A 14,572-nucleotide genomic window follows, 5' to 3' on the forward strand; every position below is an offset into this window, starting at 1 on the left:
GGGCAGGCAGAGGGACACACAGGCTTGGAAGCAGAGTTTTAATCCAGAGGGTGACTGGAACAGAGAGATGGGGCTGGGCACTAGGACAGGAGCTGAGCCAGGCGGGTGGCCATCAGGGGGCTGAGGTGGGAAGAAGGGCTTGTGGGCTTGCTCAGCAGTGGGGAGAGGCGATTCCTTCCTCAGACGAATGGGCAGGTGAGCCCGACCCTCTTGGGGAGGGAGGAAGGGATGAGAGGGCCGAAAACGGAGCTTCCCTCTGAACCCAGGCCTGAGGGCTGTGGTGGCTGCCAGGCTGCGAGGCCCCCGCCAGGCCTGAGGGAACGTCTGCTCACTCCCTGCCTGAGAAAGGTCAGCACTCCCGGGGGCTGTGGAGTCAGACTGTGGCCCATCGGGCTTGGGTGGAGAGTGAAGATGCTGCCCCCCAAACCCAGCAGCCTTTGTAGACTGAAAGGGGGTGGGAGGCGGGAGGCGCTCCCTGGGACAGCTCATTCTGCTCTGGAGCCCCGACCTGCAGCTTTGGAATGGGACCCCCTCCCTACCTCTCCAGGGCCACGGGCCATACACCAGGCCCCAGCCTGCCCTTGCCCCACCATCCCCGGACTCAGCCTTCTGTGGCCTGCACCCAGCGGATGGTGCGCCTGCGGCTCTCCTCCCAGGAGAACAGGGGCTCGTAGCCGAAGTGCTGCTGGGCCTTGGTGGTACTGACTGTGAAGGTGGTTTTTGCCATGGCCAGCGTGTACGGGTTGAGCAGGGGCGCGTAGAGCAGCAGTGGCCGCAGCAGCCACTGCAGTAAGGCGTTGAGGGCGGCCAGCAGCACCAGCAACCAAGAGGGCACCACGGGGCGCGTGCCCACCAGCCGCACTCCGCACGGGCCCAGGAACTCCATGTTGAAGTCTTCGTAGCTCTTGTAGGGGGACGAGTCATAACAGAAGTACACCTGGCCGCCCATCAGCCCCTCCCGGCGCTCCAGCTCCTGGGCCGCCAGCACATGCATCCACGCCACGTTGCCTGCCGGTGGGAGAAGGGGGCATGGCCCCCGAGCACCCCTGAGACCCCACTTGCTCTTGGGCCGGCCCACAGATGGGCGCTGGGGAAGCCGCCCGCAGAGCGACACGCCAAGGCCATCACTTCCCCAACCCTGGTCACAACGTTTCCTCTTGTGACCCTTTCGTTCCCACCTCTGTGGCCTGCCCACCTGACCTGGCCTCGTGTGTCCTCATGGCCTCACTGCTGGCCCACCGAGAGCCGTCCACCCACTCATAGCAAGTGTGTCCCCTGCCCCTCAAAGAACCACCCAGCAGCCCTGGCCTCACCCACATAGACCCGGCCGTGCTCCACAGATGCCGGGACCACCCGGAAGAGCCTAGACCCCAGGCGCAGGCCCTGGCGGTAGAAGTCCCTCATGATCTGGTGGCCTTCACCGTAGATGCCCGTGGGGCGCAGGGCGCACGTCACCAGAGGCAGCCCCCCTCGGACCTGGTGGCAAAAGGCAGGTGCAGACTGAGGCCTAGGCTGGAGGTGGCAGGGAGGCACCCAGGGTGCCTGAGTGGGGCCTGGCTCTACCTGCCTGTCTGAGCCGGCCCCCCCATCTCTGTACCTTGTTCTCCCCAGACTCACCTCCCTCCCGTTGGCCTCCAGAACCAGCCGCTCTGCCAGAGCTTTGCTGCAGGGATAGGGATGCGCATGGACGGCCTCATATGGGGTGTCCTCGTTGCCCCTAGTGTGGGAGAGGGATTCTTAGGGTGGCAGGGCAGTGGCCCTTCTGAAGCCGGAGGGGCGCTCAGCTCACCTGTAGAAGGGGTGCCCTTTTGTGTTGGGTCCTACCACTTCCATGCTACTGGTGTAGACCAGGAACCGTGTTCCCCAGCGCACGCAGGCTTCGATGACGTTGCGCGTGCCTGGAGTGGGGTGGGGAGAGGGCCTGGCTCTCGGAATCTTCCTCTCCGCAGGGGTGAGAGTTCCCAGTCTGGCCCTCAGGGCCATGGCGAACCACAACAGGTAGGGAGAGGGGGGCAGGGAGGTGACACACACAGAACAAACTGTCACAGGATGGTGGCCAAGGTCAAGAGGGATGCCAAACAACAGCCGGATGGGGAGGGGGGGGGGAGGAGAGGCAGGGCGCTCACCCTCCACGTTAACCATGTGGATGGTCTCAGAGCTGGCTCGTCCAAACACGTCCACCAGCCCGGCCATGTGGATGACCACATGGGCTCCAGCCACAGCTGCTTCCACCTCGTGGGCCTGGGTCACATCCCCCTGGATGGCAGTCACCCGCACGGGGCCTAGAGGGGAGGGTGGCCGGGGCACGAGAGGCCAGTGCCCTGTCAGAACTGGGCCACGGAGCAGATGCTGGGCTCAGCCTCCACCCTGGGGAGACACTTGTCCCCCCCACCCCCACCCCCATGACTCACACAGGACTAGAACATAAACAGCCATCAGCTTTTCCACACAGGGATGGGGACCCCGCCCCGGGAGGGAGGCAGTGGGAAAGGGTGCCTACGCCCGCCACTCTCCCATTCACCTGCGTCCAGCTTCTCCAGCCAGGGACTCAGGTGCAGGTCAAAGACCCGCAGCTCCCGGAGGCGGGGTTCCCGCCGCAGTAGCATCTGCACCACGTGCTCCCCAAGGAAGCCACAGCCACCTGTGACCAGGTACACCAGCTCCTGGGTCTGCGCTGGGTCTGCCATGCTGGGCGAGAACAGCACGGCTCACCTGGGTTGCCTGCCGCCCCCCCAACCCCACCCCCAGAAGCTGCTACTTGGGGAGGAGCTTGAAGCTCTGAGTCGGGGCCACACAGGCTGCTGGCCTCTGACCTGGCCAAATACAGCCACCGAGATCAGCCGGGTAAAGGTTTCCGATCCAGGGCTGCGGTGGGTATAGAGGCTCTGGGGCAAAAGAACAGGAGTGGGGGCAGCAAGGAACTGGGGCAGGCAGGAAGGGGGTGCCAGAGGCAGGATGGGCTGGACTAGGGAAGGGAGGTGCCTGGGCCCCAAGTGTCACCCCTGCCTACCTGCAGCCTGTGCCAGTGTGCCCAAGCTGGCCACTGGAAACTTGTCGACTGGGGGCCAGTCGGCCGGTGACACACCTTCCTCCTTCCGCTTGCTCCTCCTCCTGGCCCATTCCAGGAACAGAGACCAGCCAGCGCAGCCTGGTCTCCAAGCTCGTGGCACGCTGGCCTCTAGTGGCCACTGGGCATTCTGCAAGTCCCCTAGGGCCCCCTAGTGGCCGCTGGACGCTTCTGTTCTGCAAGCCCTCAGAAGCCCCGGTTTCCACAGGGCTCCAGGAAGGTGGGTGGGAGAGGCAGACTTCATGGAGGGGTTTGGGGCTTCAGGATGTGGCCAACAGGGTGACCTCACTCCTCCGGCATGACCTCAGCCAGTAACTTCCCTCCTGCTGGCTTCCCAGGAGACTGCAGGCCCGGCAGCAGCTGTGGTTCTGGGAAGGGAAGGTGGCCTGACCTTGGCCCTGCTTGGGAGGGCTTCGACTGGAGGTTTCTGGCATGGTTATCTGGTGGCCAAGTCTGAAGGCCTAGACTCCTGCCACGAAGGCCCTCTCCCCACCCCAAACCTCACACCTCCCCCTCCCCAGATGTCCTCCGCCCCGCTGTCCCAGAATGACCACGCGCTTTTGTACAATAAAGTTTAATCACAATTATAAAAATGTGGCATTGGGTTTGCACTATTAACATATGTACACTCCAGCCCAACAGGAAGGGCCACTGCCACCCCCCGCTGGCCGGGCCCAGGTGTCAGACCCCGGGGGGAGGCCGACCCACAGGGTCTGGCAGGAACTGAAGATGAGGCAGGGGTCCAGGCACGGAGTCCCCAGGAATGGGGGCAAAGCCCCCCCCCCCGGGGGGGAGAACATGGCCACTGCCCCAAGAGACCCCTAAACCGGGGTGGGGTACGCGCAGGGCACAGAGGGGCCGTCCCCACGAACACGAAGCAGGGCTGCTGGGAGGCTCCCGAGAGCAGGGTCTGTACAGGCCGGCGGCCCAGGTTTCCACAGGAAACAGCTGCTGGCAGCTATGAAACATTTACAGCTTCTTCTCCGCAAAGAAAAAAAATTAGGGGGGTGGGGGTGGGCGGGGGCAAGAGAGGCGGCAAAAGCTGCCCCCAGGGACTGAGGCTCCCTTGGGCCCTGCTGAGCCCACTAAGGCTGGGGGTGCTGGGAGCTCAGGGCACCATGGGAGAATAAATAGGGGTGTGGGCGTGAGCCCGCCCGCTCAGTTGAGGGAGCCGCGGCAGCTCTCGGTGCCGCACAAGCACGGGATCTTGTTGTCCTCCAGCGGGAACTTGTAATCGTAGGTGATCTCCTCGTCCACGCTGATGGGCTGCTTTGAGTAGATCACAATCTTCTTCTGGGACTCGATGGTGATCACCTTGGCGTAGCAGTTGGGCTGCAGGAGGGAGCGTGGTGAGCATGCTGGCCCTGCCCGCCCCCTCCCGCAGAGCCTGGGGCGGCCCCCTGCGCACCGTGCAGCAATGGTTGATGAACCTCGCCAGGTTGCCGCACTTGGTGGCGTCGATGATGGTGTCATGGTCGACTCGGAACAGGTAGCTGCTGCCAATGCCCTCCTGCACGTAGCGCTTCTCCCGCATGTCAGCCACCATCTGACAGGGCCGAGGCGGTGCTCAGGGACTTGCCCCCTCAGCTCCCTACTGGGACCTGGGTGGTTTGTCAGCCGCCAGCCCAGGGCCCACACAGACCTACCCCTGACCTGGCTTCCAGCCATCCTCTCAGGGATCAGCTTGGCCCACTGACTGGCACGGCACGCCCGGACTGCACAGGCTGTTCCAAGGGCAGGCAGGACTCTCTTTCTCAGCCCCGGGGCCCTCTCTACAGGACCCATGCAAAAGGCACACGACCAGCCAGGCTTGGGCCGTGAGCAGTGACTTGTTTCCCAGCAAAGCAGGCTCTGCCTCGTTTCCTGCGGCATTCTCACTCCCTACACACTTCATCCAACACACACGGAGGGCCACAGTGGAGTTGCCTCCCCTCCACGACCCCCACCCCCCATCTCAGCCACACATTGCAGAATGGAGCTCATCTGGACCCTACACCCCCCCCCAACTCCCTGTCCCCTTTGCACCCCCCTAATGTGCTCTGAGCAAGTCAGGCCCTGGCGAAATGTTCTCCACTCCCCACATCCTCATTCTCGACACACCAACTTCCTCCCTGGTCCTGCGCATGTCCCCAGACCTACACTTCTGTTACCTGTGCTGCCACTGCCGAGTCCATGCGACTGCCCACCTGTGGCCCGGGTCTCTGCAACCTGTACCCCTCCCCCAGCCAGCCTCAGCCCTGGTTTTCTTCGCACCACTCACCCCCCCCTGCAATGCTGCCCCCAAACAGGACTGGCCCAGGTTAGGCATCGAAGCTCCCGCTCTCCAGCTTCCTCCCTTCCCGGCAGAGGCGCCAAGGTGATCTCGAACTCACAGACTTGGCCTCTAAGCCTTTGCCCAACATGCCCCAGCCATGCCGAGCACGGCTCTGCCAGCAGTGGTCACCATCTCAAGGTGTCCTTTGGCCCCTGTGGTATGGACTGCCACCACCTCCCCTCCAAATACCCTTTCCACACCAGCCCCCACCATCCTCGGCCACCAGACTGGAGGCTCCTTAGCAGGAGTGCGCTGCCATGTTCCTCCCGTTCACTGACTGTCCAGGCAGCTCAGCTACGTGAGGGAGGGACCAACAAGTACCTCCCCTTGGCTCGCCAAGCCCCGGTGGCTGGGGCACCCCGACACCGGGGGCTCACCTGGCGAATGTTCTGACCCACATACTCAATGACCATCTCGTCGGCGGCAATGGGCTCCATGGCGAACAGCCCCCACTCATGGATCCGGCTCCGGCCAAACCGGAGCTTCTTCTTCCGGAACTGGGGGGCAGAAGGCAGTGAGCTGCACCCCTCGGGCCTTTCCCGAAGAACTGCCACTGTCTCCCCCACCCCAGCCCCAGGGGCTGCAGCTCCCCTTAGCTCAGCCTGTCTATCCAGCCTCCTCCCCGTCCCAAGCCCTGGCTCCTCACCTTGAGCTGGTTGAGCTTCAGCAGGTCACTGTCCACGATGGCCGAGGTGCCGATGGCACTCAGCAAGCGCCTCTGCTCAGACCGGCGCTCCGAGAGCACACGGTTAGTCGCCTGGGAGGAGCAGGACAGAGAGGTGAGGGCAGCAGGGGAGCAGTCGGTCAGCCCTGTGAGGGCAAGGACGGGAGCTGGGGGACAGAAGCGATCATGGAAGATGACAGTGGGCCAGAGATCGCACAGGGCCCCACCTGAGTGTCCGTGCCCTCTAGCTGCCGGGCAGAGACAGGGCACACATCCAGGTACTTGTCCTTCTCCTTCTTGCTGATGGGGTAATAGCCTTCGCTGCGGGCCGAGCCCGTCTGGTGCTCCCGGGGCCCGTCCTGGGGCCGCCGCCTGCGCTTGGGAGTGTTCAGGTTGGTGAGTGCAGGGTGTTAAGGAAGAGAATGTGCAGCTACCCAAGGAAGGGGCCCCACCAAGCACAGGCAGGGCGGGACAGACCGAGAAATCCCCAACCCCACTACCCTTTTTGCCAGGAAACTTCCAGGAGGCAGAAAAAGAGGCCCGTGGCTGAGAAAGGGGTGAGTGGCCACAGCAGGCACCCCCCAGGGTGGCCAGTGGCAGAGAGGAGAGGAGGAGGTAGACCCCAGGGAGGGCTCTGGAGAGACCATGGGAGCCCGGGTGTCCCCACCCACCCACCTGCCCGGGCCTGTGCCTGCCCGACAGCTCAGGATATTGGTGTGGTGGACCCAGTGGGTGTCATTCAGCCAGTCAGCCCCGCTGGTCTGCTGCAGCAGCCGCTCGTAGGTCAGCCGCAGGTAGCCCATGTCCTCCACGTCCAGGCCCGAGTTCCAAATGTCATACAGGATGGTCATCTGCTCAAACTCACTGCGGGGCTCGAAGGTGGGTGGCGGTGGGGGGGTCGGGGGAGGCGGCAGCCGGCGTCGCCGAGAGTGGGAGCGCAGGCTGCGTCTCCGGAGGGCCCCTTCTCCGTCGCTGCTGCTGCTGCTGCTGCTGCTGCTCTCAGAGGACTCGGATGACCCCTCCTCCTCCTCCGGGGGCGGCTGCGGCTGCGGCCTGGGCTCCTCGGCCTCAGCCACCACCACCTCGGGGGCCTCCAGGACCTCATCCACTGGGGAACTGAAGAGGGCCACGGGGGCGGGCAGCTGCTCCGGAGGCCTCGGGGTGGGCGTGGAGGGGGTGGGCTTGGCGGCCAGGGCATAGTTGTGCTCCAGGAGGATGAGGCTGAGCAGTGGGGTCGGGCGGTCTGCCTCGTCTGATGTCTCGGTGGCCTCTGAGTCGTCGCCGGTCAGTGGGGCTAGCATCCCCCGGCGGGCTGGAGTCGGGGTCAGGGCCAGGTCGGCCAGCACCGCCAGGTCCACTTCTGTCCCAGGCTCAGCCTCGTCTTCCTCGGGGCCTCGGCCTCGGGCTCCAGCCCGGCCTCGGCCTCCTCGGGACACCTCCTCAGGCCAACTCTTGACCAGAGACGCATGGTCCAGTGGCAGGTTGCGAATGGTCCGCTCCACGCCTCGGGGGACTTTGCGAGAGACCGGGGCAGGGGACTTGACCTGCGGTGGGGTGACCGGGGGCAGGTCCAGGGCCGGGACCTCCTCCGTGGTAGAGAAGGAGACTGTTTTCCGCCGTTTCTTGGGTGGGGGCAGCAGGGGGATAGGGGAGGAGGGCCGCTCCTCGGGGCGTGGGGTGGGAGCTGGGGCCCCAGCTGGTGGCTCAGGGGGAGGAGGGGGCACACTGGGAGGTGGCTCCTCAGTGGACCCTGAGGAAGGAAACAAATAGGGAAGGGAAGGGGGTGAGATTTCTGGCCCCAGGACAGACAGTCACTCCTGGCCAGACAATGGGCTCCGCAGGGCCCTGGTCCTCACCCAGGGAACCCCCAGTCTCTCTGCTCAGTCCCAGAAACTCATGCAGACAGACACTCCTGCTGGCTCAAGGCGCAAACACACCGCCTGTTTCTTACCCCTGCTGCGCCCTGTTTTCTGAGCCCCCAGCACCACAAGCTCTGGACCGACCCTTCTAACTGCCCGTATTCACTGCGTGTGGGGTGGGCTCCGGCCAGGGGACCACGCTGGCTTCTCTGGGAGACAGAGTCCCGAGTGGAGAGCACCCTGGATGATAAGCCCTTCGGGTCTGGCATGGGACCGGCTGCTGGGAGAACCTTAGCCAGTGCTGACTCGGGGCGCCCCGCCCAAGTACAAGGAGATATGAATGACAAACACCAACCTTATTTTCAGCTAAATGTGTGTGTGAGAGATATAAGGCGAGATGCTTTATAAAATTTACCTCTGTCCCTACAGAGAGGGATTCGCCCCGTGGGTGGTAGGGTGGTGGTCAGAAACCCTCCCCTAGGGGAGCTGAGACCCAGAGGACGTGGGGCAGGGCTGGAGAAGGGAGAGCAGATGTGTGTCACCCAGCCTAGGAGTATAGCCTCTCCAGCTGGGGCCCCGGCCCAGGCACCCCTGGCCTTTTGGCCTGGTCCCTGAGCAGCCTGTAGACCCCGCTCCGGGTCACCTCCTTGGTGAAGCCATCCCGGACTCTCAGACACGGGACCACATGAGGGCTGGGGGCTGTCCAAGCCAAAAACCAAGTCTGGGCCCAGTGCCAACCCCTCCTTGTCTATACCCCCCAAGGTGGGCACGATTAGCCTCGTTGTACAGAGACGTCAATAAACTGTCTCAGATCACACACAACTTAGAAATACTAGAATCAGAGCAACATGGAAACAGCCTCTCCTCCCTCGCACACAACCAACCAGAGCCTGCCACTCCCAGTGCTCAAGGACAGCCCGCAGGGGCCCGGCCCCAGACAGTGGGTCGGGGGAGGCAGCCTGGCCTGCCCTGTCAGTGTCCCTGACCCCACTCCTGCACATCAGCAAGGCCTTCTGCCTACTATCTCCAGGCCCTGGAGGGTAGCCAGGACCCCAACAAGTCCCCACCTATACTCTGCTGACCCCTCTCCTATCCCAATCCCCAGAGAGCTAGCACCCCTTCCAATTAGATTCTGAGGCACCTGCCCAGTCGGCTCCACTTCCCACCTTTCTCCAGAACGTTCCTGGTAGCCCTAGAGGCACATCAGCGAGCTCCCAGAAGCCTGCTTCTGCTGCTCGGCTCGTGCCCCTTGGGCCACTGGTGCCTGACCACACGGCCCAACTTGGTCCCACAGAAGCTGCCCAAAGTAAGGTGTTAAAACAGAGGGCCGGGCCAGCGACTCCATCTGCCGGAATGGCGGAGAGGCAGAGGAGGTCCACCTGCAGGACCAGACTGGAAGACAAGAAGCGAACCACTGCGCACGGCCCGGTCCCTGCCTGAGGTTCCACCAAACCCACGGACTCAGAGTGAGCCACCTACAGGGCAGGGCAGCCGTGCCCCCATGAGTTTCCAAGACTGTACAAAGTCCCGTCTGTCGCCCGAGAAATGGCTGGTGGTTTCGAACTGCTGATCTTTTGGATCACAGCCCAATACGTACTTATCAGATAGGCCATATCCTATGAATGCTTCTTTCTGCTTCAACTGACTGAAAGTGGTTCAATGTTAAAACCCAATGAGCCTCAATAAGATGCCCCCTACTGGGCACCACTCTTTAAGGGGGGTGGAGAACGCGCGGAAATGGCTGCCCTCTGTCTACACCTGCCGCCCTAGGGGTCAGCCTCAGGGAGCCTCAGCGGCCCACAACTCCAGCCACCTTCTGCCAGTCACACCCTGGCCCTTGCTGCTCCCAGAAGAGCTTGACTTGGCTTCTTGGTGTTTGTCGCCTGTCCTCTGAGCCCAGACCCTCACTGCCATCAAGCCGATTCCCACTCACCGGGCCCCTCCGGGCCAGAGCAGGACTGCTCCCTAGGGGGTCAGGGATGGCCTCTACAAGAACAGGCAGGTTCCTGTTTCCTGTGGAGTGGCTGGTGGGTCTAAACCACTGACCTTGCCATCAATAGCCCGACATCAAATCCACTGTGCCAGCAAGGCGCTTCCTGCTGTCCCTGTTGTCCACCCAGGAAACCATTTCCATATTCGCCCTTCATTTAACCATGCCCTCTAAACTCACCTGCCATCCCCGCCCAGACCCTGGCAGCCTTACTGTCTTGTCCCTTCGCAGTCCCCTCCTCGCCCTCTGGTCCTCACTCCCTGGCCCTGGACGAGCAGCTTCCTCCCGGTGCCCCAGATCCCAGCCTCAGCGGCAAGGCTTTGGGGGCTGTCAGCAGGCCTGGTCTACCAGCATTCCACTCCCCACGGCCCTCACCTCATACCTAGGTCTAACCCAAGTCTCAGATTGCCCTTCCTGCCCGTGATACACAGCAATCCAGAGGTGGCCTGCGGGAACCCCACCTTTCCCTGCTCACCCCCTCCCCGCCCATTCAAACACATTTGCAGTTGGCCAAGAGCCAACCAGGTCCCTTACCCCACTGGCCTCCTCTCACCCTGTGTCCAATCACCCGGCCTGCTTCCCTGACGTTCCTGAGCTAAGGCACCGCCCCCCTTGCCTTCTCTCCTTGCCACTGGCTCATGCCCTAGGCAGCCAAGGGCTATCTCGCCAATCCCACCCCAGGACAAAACCTTGAGGCCATTCACCCCTGTACCCCAGCAAGCCTAGGATGGGAATGATGAGCCGGTCACGGTGAGGAGGGGGAAAATGTGCTGGCCTGGAGCTTGCCACACAGGACGCACTCAGTACTCCCTCAGGGAAGGGGTTACCTGACTCATGAAGACCCGAACCCGGCAGCTGAACCACGAGCCGCCTCCTCTCACCTCCCCTCTGCACAAGAGCAGCCCGGGCTCTCTGACACCTGCCGTCCCTCCCAACTCCCTTGAACTCAGCTTCAGTGGGAGCTGCCAATCTCAACTGCTCTCAGGAAGGTCACCACGGATTGCTGAAGGGCCAAATGCAACAGGCATGCTCTCTCTGACCACCTTCTGGGGGGCTGACAGTACAGCCCCTTCCCTCGTTTAAAGCCGGGACTTTTCCCTCCCTTGTCCTCAACAGGACCCCTGGTGGCACAGTGGTTAGGTGTCAAGCTGCAATCCGCAAGGTCTGAAGTTTGAAACCACAGTCGCGCTGTGGGAGAAGGCCAAGTTAACAACTGGGGCCCTCAGCATGGACCGATGGCTTGGCTTTGGTTGGTTTCTCCAGCCTCTGCCTCTTCCAGGGGTTCCTTTGTCCACCACCTCGGCTCGCACCCCTGCTCTTGCTCTGGGCGCCCTTATACCCACTGCTACCTCAGAGCATCTGCTGGCCGTGTCCACCTGGCAACCTCAGAGCGCCTCCACCTCAGTCCCACCCAGGCCACCTCTGCCCCCTGCTCCTTCCGAGTTTGACCAAGAAACAGTTTGGCCAAGCATTCCATTGTCTGAATCTCTCTCAAAACCTCATTCCCACTTCTCAGCACTTCGTCGTTCAGACCCCTGACCAGAAAGGAGACTCCCCTTTCCAGGCATACATCCAAGCAGCCAGGGTTCTGGCTTGGTAAACCATCTAGGGGACCACCATTCCACTGTCGGGTATGAAAACATCTTTAAGAGGCGGGTCGCAAGAGCTCCGGACATTTCTCCGACCAAGTCCCACACTGACACACGGTTCATCCACGCTGGTTCCCACTGTGCCCTCGCGCGCGTGCGCGCACACACATGGACAGACACATTATCTGATGCACAGCTCCAGAGCACTCACCGGCCGGCCTGGCTGGAGACTTCTGTTCAGGGAGAGGGGTGCCTGGGCCGTCTGCCACTCGCTCGGGCTCGGGCTCCACCACGGGCTCTGCCACAGGTGCTGGCAGAGGGGGCGCTGGGACTTCTCTGGAGGGCGGGGAGGCTGAGGGTTGGGCTGTTGGCTGCTCCTCTTCCTCCTCTTCTTCAGAGGACTCAGAGGAAGACTCGGATGAGGAGGAAGACGAGGCCGAGGAGGAGGAGGAGGAGGAGGAGGAGGACGACGAGCTGGACGAACTGCTGCTCTCGGAGTCCGAAGGGCTGTCATTGTCACCATCTGAGTCAGCATACAGAGAACATTTGGAGGACAGATCGCTTTCCTCCTCCTCGCCTGGAAATCCAGAAGGGGCCATCAGGCGGGGAGGGAGGACCATTCCTTTGGTCAAGCCCTGGGGTCCTCCACGGACAGGCCACTATGGGTGCGTTGGGCAGGCCAGTGTGGATGGACAAGAGGGCTGACCCTCAGGAACTGGGCAGACAAACGGCTCATTGGCTCCCAGTGCAATAACACCTGTATCAGGGTGGGGAGACATGGAGAAGGGGCACCCTAAGTTCTGCCTGGAGCACGGAGCCAGGGAAGGAGCTCTGGGAAAGGAAGGCTGGAGGTGAGAGAGGAGTCGGAAGTCGGAGTCCAGCACGCAGACCCTGCAGCTCAGAGGTGATGTCAAATGCCAGCTGGCCAGAGAAGACAGGCTTCTGGCGGGCAGCAGGTCTGCGCTGAGTCCAGCACGGGCTTCCAGGGAAGCAGCGTAGAACTCGGAGACAGCGAGCACAGGGAGCTCTCGGAGAGCCCGAGACGGAACCTCGCCGACTCCATGCTCCCCAAGCTTCCCCTAGGAAGCTGACTAGATAAACGGGGGCGGGGGGCAGAGGCCAGCGGGAGCCCTGTGGCACAGCGGTTACATGATGGACCGTGGGAAAAAGAGAAAGACGGGCTTCCCACTCCCGTGAGCAGTGACCATCTCGGAGACCACAGGGGCAGTTCCACCCTGTCCTAGAGGGTGGCCATGAGTTGGCACTGACAGTGAGTGAGAGGCCGGTGAGGCCGCGCTCAACAGACACCCTGGGGTCAGACGGTAAGTGGTCACATGCTGATGTCTGCCTGAGGAGACAGCTTGTCCCTGGTGAAGGACGGGTAGCCAAGCAGACCTGTGCTTCAAGAGGGAGGATGCTGGAGGCCAGGCTGAAAGGGAGGCACAGGGATGAAAGCCAGTCTGGGCTGCTGCGAGAGTCTCAAGTGGGAAGGGAAGAGGCCTTGACCAAGGCAGGGCTTCGGGGTCTGAGGGGGAGCCCAGTTCAAGAAGTGCTCTGGAGGCAAGGCTGCGGGGACTTGGGGACCAAGACGTGTAAGGCTCTCATGGCTCTGCCCACCCACCCGTCCAAAGACCTTCCTCTCTGCTTCACCAGAGAGGGGCCCTCCAAGCTCAGCCTCACATTCTACCCTCCAGGGAAGGGCCCCCCCACCATCCAGCAGAAAAGGCTAACCCCGCTCGGCCTCCTCAAGCACACTCTTCCTCACTAGCCGTATTCCTTTCCTTGGGGAGACGTGACATTTGTTCACGCGCCTGCCACGTCTCTGCCACAGCACCACCAAGGCTGCCAACAGCAGGCCTGCCTGTCTGCTTATGGACGTGTCCCTGCTCCCTAGAGCACTGCCGGACACCCAAGTCCCGAACAACGGGATGAAAAGGACAGCTGAGAGGAGCCACCAGCCACGTGGTGCCTGATGTAGCTGGGGATTCAGGGCAGGGACGGGGGGTGGGGTGGGAGGGCTGGGGGGCAGTGTCCGGAGGTGGAAGGGTGGATCCAGGGTGACATCGAGGAGCAGCATAAGGCCAGGGTTCTAACTGCTGTGCTCACCCTCTGACGCCTCTATCTCCTTCGAGGTATCCATGGCTTCCTCTCCATCTTCGTCTTCCTCATCTTCCTCTTCCTCGTCCTTAAAGAGACAGGCCACAGCGAATGACCACCAGCTGCCAGGGCTCCAGCTGAGAGAGAGACTGGGGGGCCAGGGACGCCGCAGGTGGGCCCTGGCGGGGACCGGGAGCCTGGAGGCACCCCTCACCTTCTCCGAGGAGGACTCCTGGGACGCCTCCTCCCCCTCGCTGTCCAGAGCAAAGGGCGTGCGGTGCTTTCCCTGGGTCTTGCCGCGCTCCTCGTCTCGCTTTGGGGGTTTGGTTCCTGGGCGACCGGACTCCGCGCCCTCCTTCTCACGCTCGGGGTCTAGGCCAGGAGAGCAGAGGGAAGGAAGGGGACTGATCATCAACAGTCAGCGCTAACAGCCTGGCCCTCGCAGGAGCTGCCCGTGCACGACTGCTCAGCCCTGCCGACGGCCTGACTGACACAGAAGTGGGTGCTCCGGGGAAAACCCACACTCTCACAGACACCGGCGTGTGTGCCGGCGGGGAACACTCCACCTGCTGGATCTGCGGTCCTTGCGGGTAAGGTGGGCAACAACTGACTTGGGCTCAAGGAAACAGTACTGAGGCCCCCGGGGACAGACGGACGGACGGAGGCCCGACTCAACAAAGCCACGCCAGGGACCACTTGATGGCTCAGACGCAGGTCGGGAGCCTTTAGGAGTCTAAGCATCAGGTGGTACACTGGGGCAGATGGTCTCTTCCAAGGTCAGAATTCTGTGACTTCGTACATGGCAGGAGTTTTTTCTCCCACTTAACAAGTGAAAACACAGAAATTTGGGGCTCCTATGCTAGCCGGCCACAGGGAAGAACTCCCACCGACGCTGAGGAGACCCTCTGCCCAGGCCTCCCACCACTCACACCTGCTGTGTTCCAGCCTGTCCTCAGATCCCCAATAGGCCTTGGCCACCCCTAGGCCTCTTG

General features: G+C 62.5%; 2 protein-coding genes across 3 annotated transcripts in view; both read right to left on the bottom strand.

The window, feature by feature from the left end:
• Positions 1-24: 24 nt before the first annotated feature.
• Positions 25-3,339, bottom strand: HSD3B7 (hydroxy-delta-5-steroid dehydrogenase, 3 beta- and steroid delta-isomerase 7). 2 transcript variants are annotated; one of them, XM_004705648.2, is made up of 7 exons: positions 3,011-3,338; positions 2,522-2,688; positions 2,127-2,282; positions 1,790-1,898; positions 1,618-1,717; positions 1,314-1,476; positions 25-1,008 (listed from the first exon to the last, which is right to left on the bottom strand). In XM_004705648.2, the coding sequence occupies exons 1-7, from the start codon at positions 3,118-3,120 to the stop codon at positions 602-604; spliced, it is 1,212 nt and encodes a 403-aa protein (XP_004705705.2). In that variant the 5' UTR covers positions 3,121-3,338; the 3' UTR covers positions 25-601. The 2 variants fall into 2 exon arrangements, with proteins under 2 accessions (XP_004705705.2, XP_045142027.1); XM_045286092.1 differs by lacking the exon at positions 1,314-1,476 and having other exon boundaries at positions 862-1,008; positions 3,011-3,339.
• Positions 3,340-3,625: 286 nt separating this feature from the next.
• Positions 3,626-14,572, bottom strand: part of SETD1A (SET domain containing 1A, histone lysine methyltransferase) — a 20,032-nt gene continuing 9,085 nt past the window's right edge. The window contains exons 11-19 of the mRNA XM_045284823.1: positions 13,795-13,955; positions 13,590-13,668; positions 11,695-12,060; positions 6,758-7,795; positions 6,273-6,445; positions 6,028-6,138; positions 5,759-5,878; positions 4,476-4,613; positions 3,626-4,399 (exon numbers count right to left, since the gene is read on the bottom strand). Coding sequence (XP_045140758.1) covers positions 4,226-4,399; positions 4,476-4,613; positions 5,759-5,878; positions 6,028-6,138; positions 6,273-6,445; positions 6,758-7,795; positions 11,695-12,060; positions 13,590-13,668; positions 13,795-13,955 — 2,360 coding nt within the window. The 3' untranslated portion in view covers positions 3,626-4,225. The remainder of the gene's footprint in view (positions 4,400-4,475; positions 4,614-5,758; positions 5,879-6,027; positions 6,139-6,272; positions 6,446-6,757; positions 7,796-11,694; positions 12,061-13,589; positions 13,669-13,794; positions 13,956-14,572) is intronic.

This window comes from Echinops telfairi, unplaced genomic scaffold (genome assembly GCF_000313985.2).
Source record: "Echinops telfairi isolate 266 unplaced genomic scaffold, ASM31398v2 ScPeMD7_5;HRSCAF=22, whole genome shotgun sequence".
Taxonomy (NCBI): domain Eukaryota; kingdom Metazoa; phylum Chordata; class Mammalia; order Afrosoricida; family Tenrecidae; genus Echinops; species Echinops telfairi.

Excerpts from the sequence above, each read along its gene's own strand:
- HSD3B7 (XM_004705648.2), bottom strand. The coding sequence starts at position 3,120 with ATGGGCCAGGAGGAGGAGCAAGCGGAAGGAGGAAGGTGTGTCACCGGC. Across the intron at positions 2,283-2,521 it reads GCTGGAGAAGCTGGACGCAG|GCCCCGTGCGGGTGACTGCC; the intron begins GTGAATGGGAGA and ends CCTCCCCTCTAG. Across the intron at positions 1,718-1,789 it reads AAAGGGCACCCCTTCTACAG|GGGCAACGAGGACACCCCAT; the intron begins GTGAGCTGAGCG and ends CTCCCACACTAG.